At 37.4% G+C, this 12649-nt stretch overlaps 2 protein-coding genes across 3 annotated transcripts in view; one reads left to right on the top strand and one right to left on the bottom strand.

Annotated features, from left to right (window-relative positions):
- YIPF5 (Yip1 domain family member 5) overlaps positions 1 to 5854 on the bottom strand; it is a 21314-nt gene extending 15460 nt beyond the window's left edge. Inside the window, exons 1-2 of one of the 2 annotated variants that reach the window (XM_002912531.4) lie at positions 5705 to 5854; positions 5051 to 5170 (exon numbers count right to left, since the gene is read on the bottom strand). In XM_002912531.4, the coding sequence (XP_002912577.2) occupies positions 5051 to 5160 (110 nt within the window). In that variant the 5' untranslated portion in view covers positions 5161 to 5170; positions 5705 to 5854. Of the gene's footprint in view, positions 1 to 5050; positions 5171 to 5457; positions 5677 to 5704 lie in introns of those variants that run through there. The other variant, XM_019795147.2, reaches the window with a different exon arrangement.
- A 344-nt stretch (positions 5855 to 6198) lies between these two features.
- The window catches only part of KCTD16 (potassium channel tetramerization domain containing 16), a 284019-nt gene continuing 277568 nt past the window's right edge, over positions 6199 to 12649 (top strand). The window contains exons 1-2 of the mRNA XM_034656207.1: positions 6199 to 6250; positions 8012 to 8097. The gene's annotated coding sequence lies outside the window, so the exon portion shown is untranslated. The remainder of the gene's footprint in view (positions 6251 to 8011; positions 8098 to 12649) is intronic.

Raw genomic sequence — 12649 nt, forward strand, 5'->3', positions numbered from 1 at the left:
GTTTAATCACCCTTAAAAATTTTATAGTTCCCTTTTGACAAATAAAAAATCTAATGACTGCCATGAATATTGAGATTTTAAAATTAAATCCAATTTTTAAATTCACTGAACATCTTGATTAAAAGCAAATCCAAGTAATGGCAAAATTTCAACTACACATAGCCCTCTGGAGAGCCCAATGGGACTCTCAAGATTTACTTACTCCCTAATCCAATCCAAACTTTAAAAAATGCTATTTATTTTTCTGGTTATATAGTAATATAAAATTTGATGAAACACTATTTTAATAGCAAAAGATAAAAAACAAAACAATACGAACAGTTACTAGTAAATATATTGTAATAGGGGCATAGATTACTACGCACCTGTTAAAAGGAATGAGGTACTTTTATATGTACTAATAATGAATGATAACCAAAGGATATTTAGTGGGCAGAGTTGAAAAACACCCAATGTTCAGAACAGTATATACCATATGATATACTGTGATGGTACTTATTGGACTATATCTGTATGTATATATTTATACACACATGTACACACATTACGTATAATACATACAATTATGTACCTTTAGGTACAATGTAACATAGATAGCGTAACATATATAATTATATAGGTAAAAGGACCTGGAAGCCGGGGAAAGTGGAAGACTTAATTTTCATATTAAAAACTTCTGCACCTTTAAAAGTGTTGTACATTTACTATTCATTAAAATTAATTCATTCTAAAATGTTATAAGTAACATATAGGTGTATATTAACTACTAAAAATTTCCAAAAATATTTATAACCTATTTGAATGATACTGTGTCAAGTGTTTAATGTGAATTATATCCTATTACCTCACTACAACTTTAGGAGGTTGATTTTATCATCCTTCCATTATAAAGATGTAGAAACTGGTATTTGGGTGAAAATGATTTGCCTGTGGTTTTGTCAGGATTCAAAGCCAAACTTTTTGACTTCAGTGGCCAACTCTTAACAATTATAATAAAAATCACCCCCAAATCCTACTTTATGGACAGAGCTATAGTATCTTCTTTTCATATATACCTTTCCCCTGTCATTTTTCTATGCAAATATGTTGATTTCCACTTATTCACACACACACATCCCAAGACAAGATGGTTGAAATGAACTAGGACAAGAATTGACATTTTTTGATTTAGTGTAATATGCTACTGTATCGATCTGTTAGAATGTATCATAGATCTACCTCTGAGTTTATGAAACAGCTAGAAAAGCTCCGTATGGAGGCTTCTACAATCTGCATAAATAGATTATATTTTATTCTCTCTCTCACAGAAAAAGACAAGAGAATATGAATGTGTATGCAACAGAAAAACTAAAAAGAATGGTACAGACCAGTGGTTCTCAAACTCTCTGCTCTTAGGATCCCCTTATACCCTTAAAATTTACTATTGGGAAATCCCAAAGTTTTTTATTTATGTGGGCTATATCTGTCAATATTTATCACATTAGAAATTAAAACAGCAACGTTTAAAATATTTATTAATTCATTCAAAGTAATAATTAACCTGTTACATATCAGCATAAATTTTTATGAAAAACTACTTTAAAAGATTACTGAGAAAAGTGGCAATGTATTATATTTTTGACAATCTCATTAACATCCGGAGTTTAATGGAAGATAGCTAAAAATCCTTATATCTGTTTCTGCATTCAATTTGTAGTGATGTATTGCTTTAGTTGAAATATGTGAGGAAAATCTAGTGTTGCAGACAAATAGTTGGAAAACTATTTAACAATCTTTTCAGATTATCATTAACTATTCTTTTCATACTACATCAAAACTCAAAGTGGTAGTTTTTTAAATTTAAGTTGCAACACAGAAAATGGAACAATACTAATAAACTTTTTATACTGTTAGAATACACTGATCTGTCTTGAACTTTGAATGGATCCTTTCTTTACTCAGGTATGATTTTGTAACATTCACTGCTGAGTTAGAAAATATTAATGTGAGTGATACAGGCTCTTCCAAACACTGACATATTTAATATAAAACATATATATGAGGTATAAATATAGGAAAATCGTATTTGTTAATATCACCGATTTTATCAGAAAAATGGTTAATTACTGGAAAGCTGACAAGTTCACAGTAATGGACACAGTTTTCCCAAATCCTCATTTTTACCTAAAAACTTGGATTTAACCATTGGCTACACATACTGTCAGTTTTCTTTCTTGAAGTAAGAAGCTCAATTATTTCATCGTTGAGAAAGTATCTGTGCAGAACTCAAGTCTAAATAACCATAGTTTGTCTGTCCGGATGTTTTTTCCAATAAAAATGGTTTTCATGAAGAGCAGCTGATACAGTCTGCGATTCAAATTGCACAGGGGCTTTTCCTCGAGAAAATCACTGTACTTCAGTATGAACCAGAGGTGCTTTATGACTATTTCCCATTTTGTCACAAAGAATATTTTTAATGTGTGTGTACTAAAGGGTCAGGATTTAATACCATCATAATTTTTACTGCTTCATCGAGGGCATCCTTAAATGAAACTGGTTCCCTCCACACCCCAGCAAGTGTGTAGCAATGAAGAATGCAACGATTACTAGAACAATCTGATGCCCTTGTCTTGATTCATATTCAGATACTAGCAGTTTTGCCAATCACTGTTTTTACAGCATCAGTACAAATGTCAACACACCTGAAAAGGTAAATAGTGTCTTAGTATTGTTATAATAATAGATTTAACTTTAAAGACTCCCTGAAAGTTCTCACGGATCCTCTGGGGTCTGCAGTCCACATTTTAGAACTTCTCATATAAACTCATAAATGTCATATAAGGAACAGAATTACTACAAGCAAATGATAGCTTCCAAAGTGGTAGCATCATTCCTTCTTTCAGATGCAAGGTGAGAAAGACAACACCATGGAATTTTACTGTTTTCCTATTCTGGAAGGACCTGGTCAGGAAAATTTGTGGCTTGCTCCTGCTGGGTATAGCATGATAGACATGATCTTTAGAGACTAAATCAACCCTGTATTCCATATAGGTATTTAACAGTTAAGTCAAAGATGAAAAAATACTAGCTTTAAATACTTAAAAAATACGTAGCTGGCATTTTATAAGCATATCTAGCATACAATGTGGGACCTGTCCAATGGGGCAATCATAAAACTCAACAGATTAAGACTAAAGGGTCTTTTACTTTTTGTTGTTGTTGTTATATTTATATATAAATGATGCTTATAAATGAAACCCAATTATTACTGACAATACATTAAACTTCCTGTTTAACTAGGCTTCATTTATGAACTCATATTTTTTAAGCAGCTGCAATAAAACTTCATTATACTGAAGCAATGGTTACTGGCACATGATCTGGCTGCAATGGAATTGTGAGAATATTTAGCAAAAGAATATCTAAACAAACTCCCTAGGGAAAACTGAAATGAGAGGATGTTATCTGGAATGAAAAGATAAGTCACACGTTTAACTGATGCAAATATGGACAGAACAGGAAAGAAAGGAAGAGATATCTAAATCTAGGAGGCTGTGATTTAAATGTAATAGTTCTGCGGAGTCCAAACATCATTTAGTTAAAAATGGGCCTGCATAGAGAGACAGGTTTTCCAAAGCCCTTTGGCTACACTCTGGCCAATCTTTCATTCATTTTCCTCTAATACAGATTAAAACAAACAAAAAACAAAAAACATTTTTAGGTAAATAAATAAATGGAGATTTCTCAACACGATTTTTCCAATTCTAATTGTTCAAAAGAGATAAACTCCCGATAGTATATAAGAGAATTTAACTTAAGGAAAAAATGTTTCACAGTATTTTTCACATGCTCCCTCCCACTGTTCAGTGTGCTAGGTTTTAGGGGGGCAAAAGCCTTAGAATATATCAAATTAAGCAGACTCAAGGGATCAACAGCTTGTAAACCTGTAAAAAGTACAGCTTATATAAGACAGATCATACTGAGGGCTGAATTTGATTTTTGCTTTGCTTTTTAAATTCTTGGGCACTTTCATTCATTTATTAATTCAAACATGTTCTCCTGCTACATGTTTCTCTCAGATTGATTCAATACACAACCTTCTCTTGCGCTCATCCTGGGAGACTCTTCATGAGGTTTTTAATTCAGTGTTCACAGATGAACATCAGAGGGCACATCAACTGTGCAGTGATATGCATATTTACGTGGGCATTTGAGTGTATGCATTTATATTTCAGAAAGAGGCTCATCATTTTTGTAAGATTCTTGAAGGGGTCCTGCACTATCTAAAAAAGGTGAAGCCACCCTGGTATTGGAAATGACTGATGAGATTATCTTTAAAAATCCTAAAAAAACTAAGAATATGATGTCCTAGAGGAGACTGGTGGAAAGCCTCAGGTAAAGTATTTCTGCCACTAACACCAGAGACTATTAAAAAATCAGGGTTTTGTTGTTTTGTTTTGTTCTTAACAGTTAAGGGCTGAAAGGTTTTGAGTCCCCCTCTTCAATGTGCAACTGGCAACATGTGCGTACTGACCATAAGGTTTCCATATGAGCGTTATTAAGATGATTATCACTTGCTATTAAAAAATATCACCCGATGATTCATAACAGGGAGCTTACACTGCTAAACAGCATCACTAAGCCCTTTGAATTAACCTTGATAAGGTCTGAAATTTGGACTGACTTAACTTCTTAAACTAGCAATCACAAAATTTTAAATTTTTAACTGGTTCTGTAGACGAAATAGCCTAGGTATCTTCTAGATACTTGAAGCTTGTATCCCTATCTTAAATGATGTAAAAATACTATTACCAGAAAACAGTTCTTTAACAATCTACTTTTGCACTGGGGGCACACCTGAAGATTTCACAGAAGATTCCAAACTCTAAATTGCGCAATCCCTTCAAACCCAAACCAGTGTCACAGATCTTTCCAGAGGAAGGAAGATTATGAAAAATCACATTCCTGACAAGGGACGTGTTGACACATTGAGTTTTAGGCACAACCAAACAATGAGGATACAGGCTTTCGCTTCAGTCTGGACTAAATATTGTCAAAGGTGACAAGTTACTTGCTATAAGGTCCGCCACTTCCTCCATAATCATAGGACTGCTGTGACTGGTCATCGATGCTGTAACTTGTCTGGTAGAAATCCGTGTTTAAGTTATCAAACCCTGCCATTGCAAATTATCTGAAAGAGAAGAAAAATGGCACGTAGTGTTTATACCCAAGGTCCTGCTGAATTCGTTTCGATATGAAGCAAAAAGCCTCAGGAGGCAGTAAATTATTTCTTCTGGAATTGGGGGAACGTCATCTGGAGGATAGGTCCAGGTGGGAGTTGCACAGAAAACGTATGGTCTCTAAAAGCGGGGATGACACCTCCACTTTACGGAGCTGATATGCCCGGGTTAGGGTAAGGGGCGTGGGAGAACTGGTCCCACGGAGGTCTGAATATCAACAACAAAGACGATTCCTCACCTCAGGGCAGACCCTGCCGCTGACAATGCGACTGTCTCCTTGCAAAATAAGGCCTGGGCCTTCCGGGAAAGGGGAGACTCCTGGAAGGCCGCGCCTGAGGTACAGGGGCTGCGTCAAAGCAAGGGCCTGAAAGGGAGTGAGGGTCTGAGCGAAAGGACCGGAACGCGGCGCCGAACGGCGGCAACAAGCCGCGCTGCACAGGAGTGACGAGAAGCCGAACAGTGTGCTACAAGCCTGGGACACTCACCAAACGCTAAAGCGGCGGTAGCGACGTCAGCTGCTCCAGCAACCCCCCCAAAACCCCCCACCAACGCTTAACGCCCTGAACTGACTCCGTTGCTACGTGTCACAGGGCCAAAGAACTGCTTCCGGAGGACACCCGCTCGCGCAGGCGTGTTGGCAGATTTGTGCCCCTTTAGAGCGGGTATGGGGCGGGGCCAGGAAGGAGGAAACCAGCTGTGGAGCATGCGCAGTATCGACGAACTTAGTCCAGTGGCGGGCCAATGAGAAGAAGGAAAATACTTCCGGTAGCCTCGTTAGCGACGGAGGTAGAAAAGCGCAGGCGCAGGAATTGTTAGTAACTATTTGGAGGAGGGACAAGTCCTTAGACCGAAGGCCTGTGAGAGGATGTGCAAGCGCAGATCCTGAGCGGATACCGCAGGTCTCCTGTCCACAAACTACAGAGCGTCGGTCTCTCTGGATTTACCGTGATTCAGACACAGTGTTACAGAGTTCATGTGTATTATTTAGTCCTTACAACCTGATGAGATGATGACTCTATTGCTCTCCTTTTGTAAGTGAGGCTGTTAAATGTTCATTTAGTAACATTGAATGCAGTGTTGCAGGATGACTCACCTTGCTGTACTAGCTGTTGGGGTTACTATGGTGAATACAAGCTAAATGGTAGCGCTCCCTTGGGATTCGTTGGGGTGAGGTTATCAAACACATATAAGAATAGTTGTAAAACTATTATTAATATTCTGAAGTGCTACATAATTCTTTGAAAGAGTGTAATATTCATCTGGGGAAGAAAATCAGGAAGCCACTGTGAAAAGGTGATAAAAGGGTGAAAAGTTATTTAAGAAAAGGGAAAAGAGGAGGGGAAGAGCTTGAGTATTTCAGGCAGTGACAATAGTGTGTGCAAGGCCTAGGGTTAGTGAAAACGTGGTGTCAGAAAAGGTGTAAATAAGAGTTCTTCAACATTTGCACTATTAACATTTTGATGTAAATGATTCTTGCGGGGCGGGGGGGGGTTATGGAGGATGCTGCCTTGTGTGCTGTGGGATGTTAAGCAACATCCCTGACCTCTACCAGCTAGATGCCAGTGGCACATCCCCCCCATCCCCACTGCCACCTTGTGACAACTAAAAATGTCTCTTGGATAAAATCAGAGTGTGGAAATCACTGGTTTAAATGAAGCCAGGTTGGTTGGAGAGTCGATGGAGGAGAGCCGTGTAGGAGTTGAGGCTGGAGCAACAGGCAAGGACCAGGAATAGAGTGTCTTGTGGGTTCTGGTTTTAGTTGTAAAAGACAAAGGAGAACCACTGAAGGTTATGAACTGAAGAGTGGCATAAGTAGATTCTTTCCTTTTGATTGCTCTGGCTTCTGTGTTAAATCACAGAGTGTTAAATCACTTTCCGAAAGTACAGGAATCCTGACTCCAAATGCCATGGTATTAACCAATGAGCAGAACTGTCTTCAGAGCTTATAGTATTAAAATTTATACCATGAGCCCTTGCATTATGCTGGCTCCCAAATCCCATGATCTTTACAAAAGAAACCAGGCCATTGCTCTGGGACCAGTTTCAAAGGAATAATAAAATTTCATGGGTTAAAAGGTTTTTTTCAACATACACAGTATAATGAAGCAAACAAATAAAACCAACCAAACAAAAAGCTCCACACTCCCCTCCAAACAAAAGTAATAATAGTAAAAGGACATAAACTGAAAAACCAAGGAGTATACTCTTGAGATGGACAGCTAATTTCATCAGAAAATTTCTGAAATAGCTCATCAAATTATTCAATTTACCAACTTTTATAAATCATTTTAGAATTTACTGATGTAGGTGCCCATCTGCACAACTCTTGGGAGAATGACCATGTACCCAGATTTGTTGGAGCCGGCCACATTGCCCCATTTTAGGCCTGTTTTTTTCCAGCATAATTATCAATATTGTCCCTTTTTTGATATCAAAAGTATCCCAGTTTGGCTGATAAATTATGTGGTTATGCTCTCTAAGCCATGTTACCTATGAAGCTAAGTTTCTATTATCAACAATATGCAGTAATCTATTACTTCATCTACATAGTGATCTTATGGTTAAAAGAAGTTTGGAGTCTTTTGTGTCTTCTCATGTTTCCATTTCTTCCTATCCAAAAGAGATATTACTCTCAAATTTAAATAAAATATAAGATTATGAGCATAAAATATTACCTGCTTAGGAATGAATTGTTAGATGTAGATTGTTAGATGTAGATGTTACTGAAATTCTGACCCTATTTACTAGATTTCCTTCTTTGTTAACACTTGCCCCACTTGATAATGTCTCAGGGTCGCAGGGTTCTTGTCCATGGACCTGAAGAATGAATCTCACGGACACAAAAGGGCGAAGTGAAGTGAAAGCTTATTAAGTGAAGGTGAGAACAGAAAGGAAAGAAAAAAAAAGCTCTCTGGAGGGCGAGGGGTCCCGAATGGTTTGCCACTGGAGGTTTAGTGGTCCCTTCCCCCTGGTTAATATTTTGTCTGTAACATTTTTCCACAGCTGGGATTTTGTGAGCCTGGTCACGTACCCCTCTGCATGAGCCTAGTCACGTAGCCCCCTACCTGTCTCTCTCTACCTAGCCTCACGTATCTCTTACTCAATAAGACAAGCAAAAAAATTAAGTTACATGATTAAACCTTCCACATTGTTTGGCTTTGAAGTATAAACCAAGGTATCCTGCAGAAAACCGTTGGAGAATAACAGTCAATTTTGTAGCTAGTCAGGCAGACCTCTTTTTTTGGGGGGGAGGAGGTTTTTGTTTTTTGGGTTTTTTTTTTGTTTTTTGTTTTTGGTGTTGCATACCCCACCTCAGGATAATATCCAGAGAGTTATATTAAAGCAAACTGCAGTACTTGGTAAATGTGCTGACCTCTGTTAAATTCACTGAATTGTATTCATTAGGAGTAAAAAGCCTTAACCAGGTCAAGAGTTGTTGGAACATGAGGTGGGCTTGTAACAGTGGCCCACTCGTCCCTGGAACTTAATATGTCAGTTACTAACTTGTGACCAAAAAACAAACAAACAAACAAACAAAAAACCACAACAACAAAAAACAAAACAAAACAGAAAAAACGTTCTAATCATGAGTGGTATCTTCTAATTAGTTTGACAATCATCCTAGAATACATACTAACACTTTTACATACTTCACAAACACACACGGAGAACTTTGTTTTTTTAGGGTAGCAATGAAATTGTGCTTAGATTTTAGAGTTGCCTTCCTTGCCCTCTGTTTTATAGTAAATATGTCATGGGGAATTTTGCCAGAAAGGTCTGGTTTGAACATGGGTAGTTTCCCCTACTCTCAGCTATATCCACAAGCACAAAATGAGGTGGGGATTTGGCAGCTCTGTTCCTATCATGTCAAGTTCCACAATGAAACCTGATAATTATGGTAAAAACCAGTGTAAATGCCCAAGATCTTTTTTTGCTATCCCTGAATATTAATGATATAACTCCATTTCCCAAATATGACAATTATATTTCCTCCAAATTATCCTTTATCCCTTAGAAAAGAGTTTTCTCCTCAAATTCTGCTTCTGTTATTTCAGTTATTTTACTTGGAACAATAAGTTACTGTCTTGGGAAGTCAGATTTGCCTGGAACAACACTGGATGCTTTTAGACAAAATGGGTTTTTTAAAGGCAAAGAAATTTAATCCTAACTTAGCATTTATTCTTGGGATTTTGAATTGAATATTCCAAGTGCCTCATGCTGTTTAAAAAAATGCCTTTAAAGATAATTTTTAAAGCAATGCTGTATTTTTATTGTAGAGATCAGACAACCTCCTAAAAAGCAAATGAAACATTTCTAATATTAGGTGAATGGATATTATTATGGTTTGGAATAAGAACTTCTGTGGCAGCAGTGGAAGTTCTGTATCTCAAACAACTTAGAAGGGGAGATAGTGTAAAACATAGCATCAGAGGGCTGGGCTCTGGTGATAGCAGAACCCCTCCTGCCAAAGGTGCAAGCGAAGTGCTTGGGGGAAAAAATGTAAGAGCTAACACCAGTATATACGTACTGTGTGCCCCGTGCTGCTCTAAGCCCTTCCCACCTTTCTACTCCATTACTTTTCCTAACAGCCTGACAAGGTAGGTACTATATACTTGACATATGATGAAACCGAGAACAGAGAGGTTAAATAACTTGTCAAACAACATAAGGTAGGAAATACTAGACCTGAGATTTGAACCCAGTCTGGCTCCAGAGTCCTTATGCTAAACCACTCGACTGTATTGTGTTACATGACATGAATATAAAAAGGGCAATATTTCTAATGAATATACTAATTTACCTAGCATGTAATTTAAAATTATTAATTTTCAAATTAATTATAGTTAGCTGGTAATTGTATCTACATTCCCAAATGTGTATATATTCAAATTGATAAAAAATATTTTTCGTAATCTTCTCATTGGGCACATGACAAATCACCTCATGTTCCTGTTTACCTTCTATTTGTCATGTAATTTAATTAATAATGTATAGTGGTTAAGGGAGCATGTCTGGAGCCAGACTGCCTGGATTTACATCCTCTCCCACTTACTAGCCATGAAGTTAACAAAGTCTCTGTGCCTTACTTTTCTCCTGGGTAAAGAGTGCGATGATACCAGTATTCATCTTACGTGCTTGCTACAAGGATTGTGTAAGATAGTGCCTGCAAATATCAGTGCCTAAATACGAAGTATTCAGTGAATGTTTGAACTTACGGTCATCGTTGCAACCGTATAGCTGTAGAAGCCGTAGGATTTTGTCGGCAATCCAAATGGACTTTGAAAAACTGCAGTGATTGGGCTTGAACAAACTATCTCTGTCCAAAATCAATTGCATACATTCCCTCTGATGCTTCTCTGTGGATTCTGTATAATTTTATAACTTGTCTTTTGATCCTATGGAGTGTATTGAAAGTGTGCTTTTGTCATCTTCTGTCCTATATTTTTCCAACTGGGCTAGTCAGGGTTATGCATTTTAGTCTCACACATACCTTTGGATGTCATGCGCTATTGGTTTAATACATTAGAGCAGTTATACTTGAAAATTTTGAACAGTGCTACCCATATTTGATTTTCTTGGTGTGTTTCATGTTATTTCAAACATTAAAGAAACTGTGCTCATCTTTCTGCTTGATCTCCCTTTCTCTCCTCTTCTCACAGCACACAGAATTTGTCAGGACACAGTGCATAAGGTGACTTATGTTGTGGAAAATATGTTTATTTGCAAAGAAAGAAAATGGCAGTGTCCTAGCCACGCAAACCAATTGCCATAAAAAATTTAATATAATGCTTCTTAAGATGATGGAGGGATCAGGTTTTATTGTCCTCAAAAAGAGAGCAGTGTAGAGATGACTGTAAGTTTAATACATGACACTTCCTTTAGGCAATTCATTTTTTATATTTTTCTGTTAGAATTCTTCATGATGCCCTCAGTTAGACATTGCAAGCTACCACTGCTTTTCACTACAGTTTAACTCTTTGCTGTTGTAAAGCCTGTTGTATTAAGCTGTATTTTGTTACAAGACGGTATTTCCAGCACAAGATATTGCTGGTCTAGGAGCTGTAAGCCAGATAAATTTAAATATAAATTTGAAACATTCTTCGGAGGACACATGCCCAAGCTACAGAATTCTAATTTTTTATTTTTATTTGATATCATATTAATGTCTTGGTAATAACAGTGTCTTGCCAGAATAAGAAATAGGCCACTGGGCATGAGACAGGTGGCTATGTAGGAGAGCATGCTAGCTTGAAGCCCCTGGGCAGCACAGGGGCTTTTCATTATTATTCTTACTTTCTTCAATTATTTCTTAAATGTTGGAGAATGCATGTTCTCTAAGCAGAGATGGTTACTATTATGACTATTAGAGCAGGTTACTCTATCTTAACCATAATGCTCTTTATGTACTTGGATATAAGTTTTTGTTACTAAGACTATTGATAACATCAACTTCAATACTTTTCCTGAGATGAGGATAATTTTATGTGAAAACCGAGGTGTGTGAAATCAGACTTACAGTTTTTATTAAATTCTGCAAGTTTAGGTTTCAAAGTCAAAAACAAACACATTTTTTGCCTTTTGATTGAAATTAATTAGGCAAGATGTTTTTGACTCTTCCCCTGCAGTCTTAAATTTGCAGCATCTAATAAGAATCACAAATCCCCTACTGTCTGAGATGATGAATATTTACTTCTGGAAGAAAATATAAATATTTCTTAATTCTCACTAAGATTTTACTTTTAAAAGGTTGATGTTATTTAAAAGAATAGTTGATTTTGGGCTTATAAATACCATTTCTTTCCTGGGCTCTCTAAATCTCTTCCTATTAATGCCAAAATTGACTTCTGTGCTAAATGTTGTAACATACTCCCCTTCCCACTCACTGGAAATAAAATGCTTCGGCTTCACATTAAAATTTTCAGAAGGCCCTAGGAGATTAGCCTGAATTCACTGAGACATCTCCAAAACGAACAAAAATAGACTGGTCTTCACAGACAAATCAGGGCAGCAAGTGCCTCTGAGAGTGACCTCTCATTGAGTGGCTTCACATAATGAAAATTAAAGAGAAATTAAACTGATGGGAACCTTGAGATCATTTGTTTCCCACCACCGGATTTTACAAGGGGGGATCGGAGGCCAAGAGATGTACTATAAGACCTAAATTTCAAGTGCTGTCTTGACATTTCGGACCCTCACAGGGCCCCAAAAGCCTAGCAGTGACTTGGTCTTCTCTTGCCAGATGTGTCCCCTACCCAGCAGGAAAGGCTTCACACCGGCTCGTTCCCCCATCAGCCACACCAGCTCCACCCAACATGGTCCCCAGCCTAATTGGTTTTAACTTCCTACAAGCTTCCTACAAGCCAATCATATATCCCCATGGAAATCTGGGGTCACTCCACCCTCCTGACACTACAGTTTGTCTCCCACAG

Source organism: Ailuropoda melanoleuca, chromosome 3 (genome assembly GCF_002007445.2).
Source record: "Ailuropoda melanoleuca isolate Jingjing chromosome 3, ASM200744v2, whole genome shotgun sequence".
In the NCBI taxonomy this organism is placed as follows: domain Eukaryota; kingdom Metazoa; phylum Chordata; class Mammalia; order Carnivora; family Ursidae; genus Ailuropoda; species Ailuropoda melanoleuca.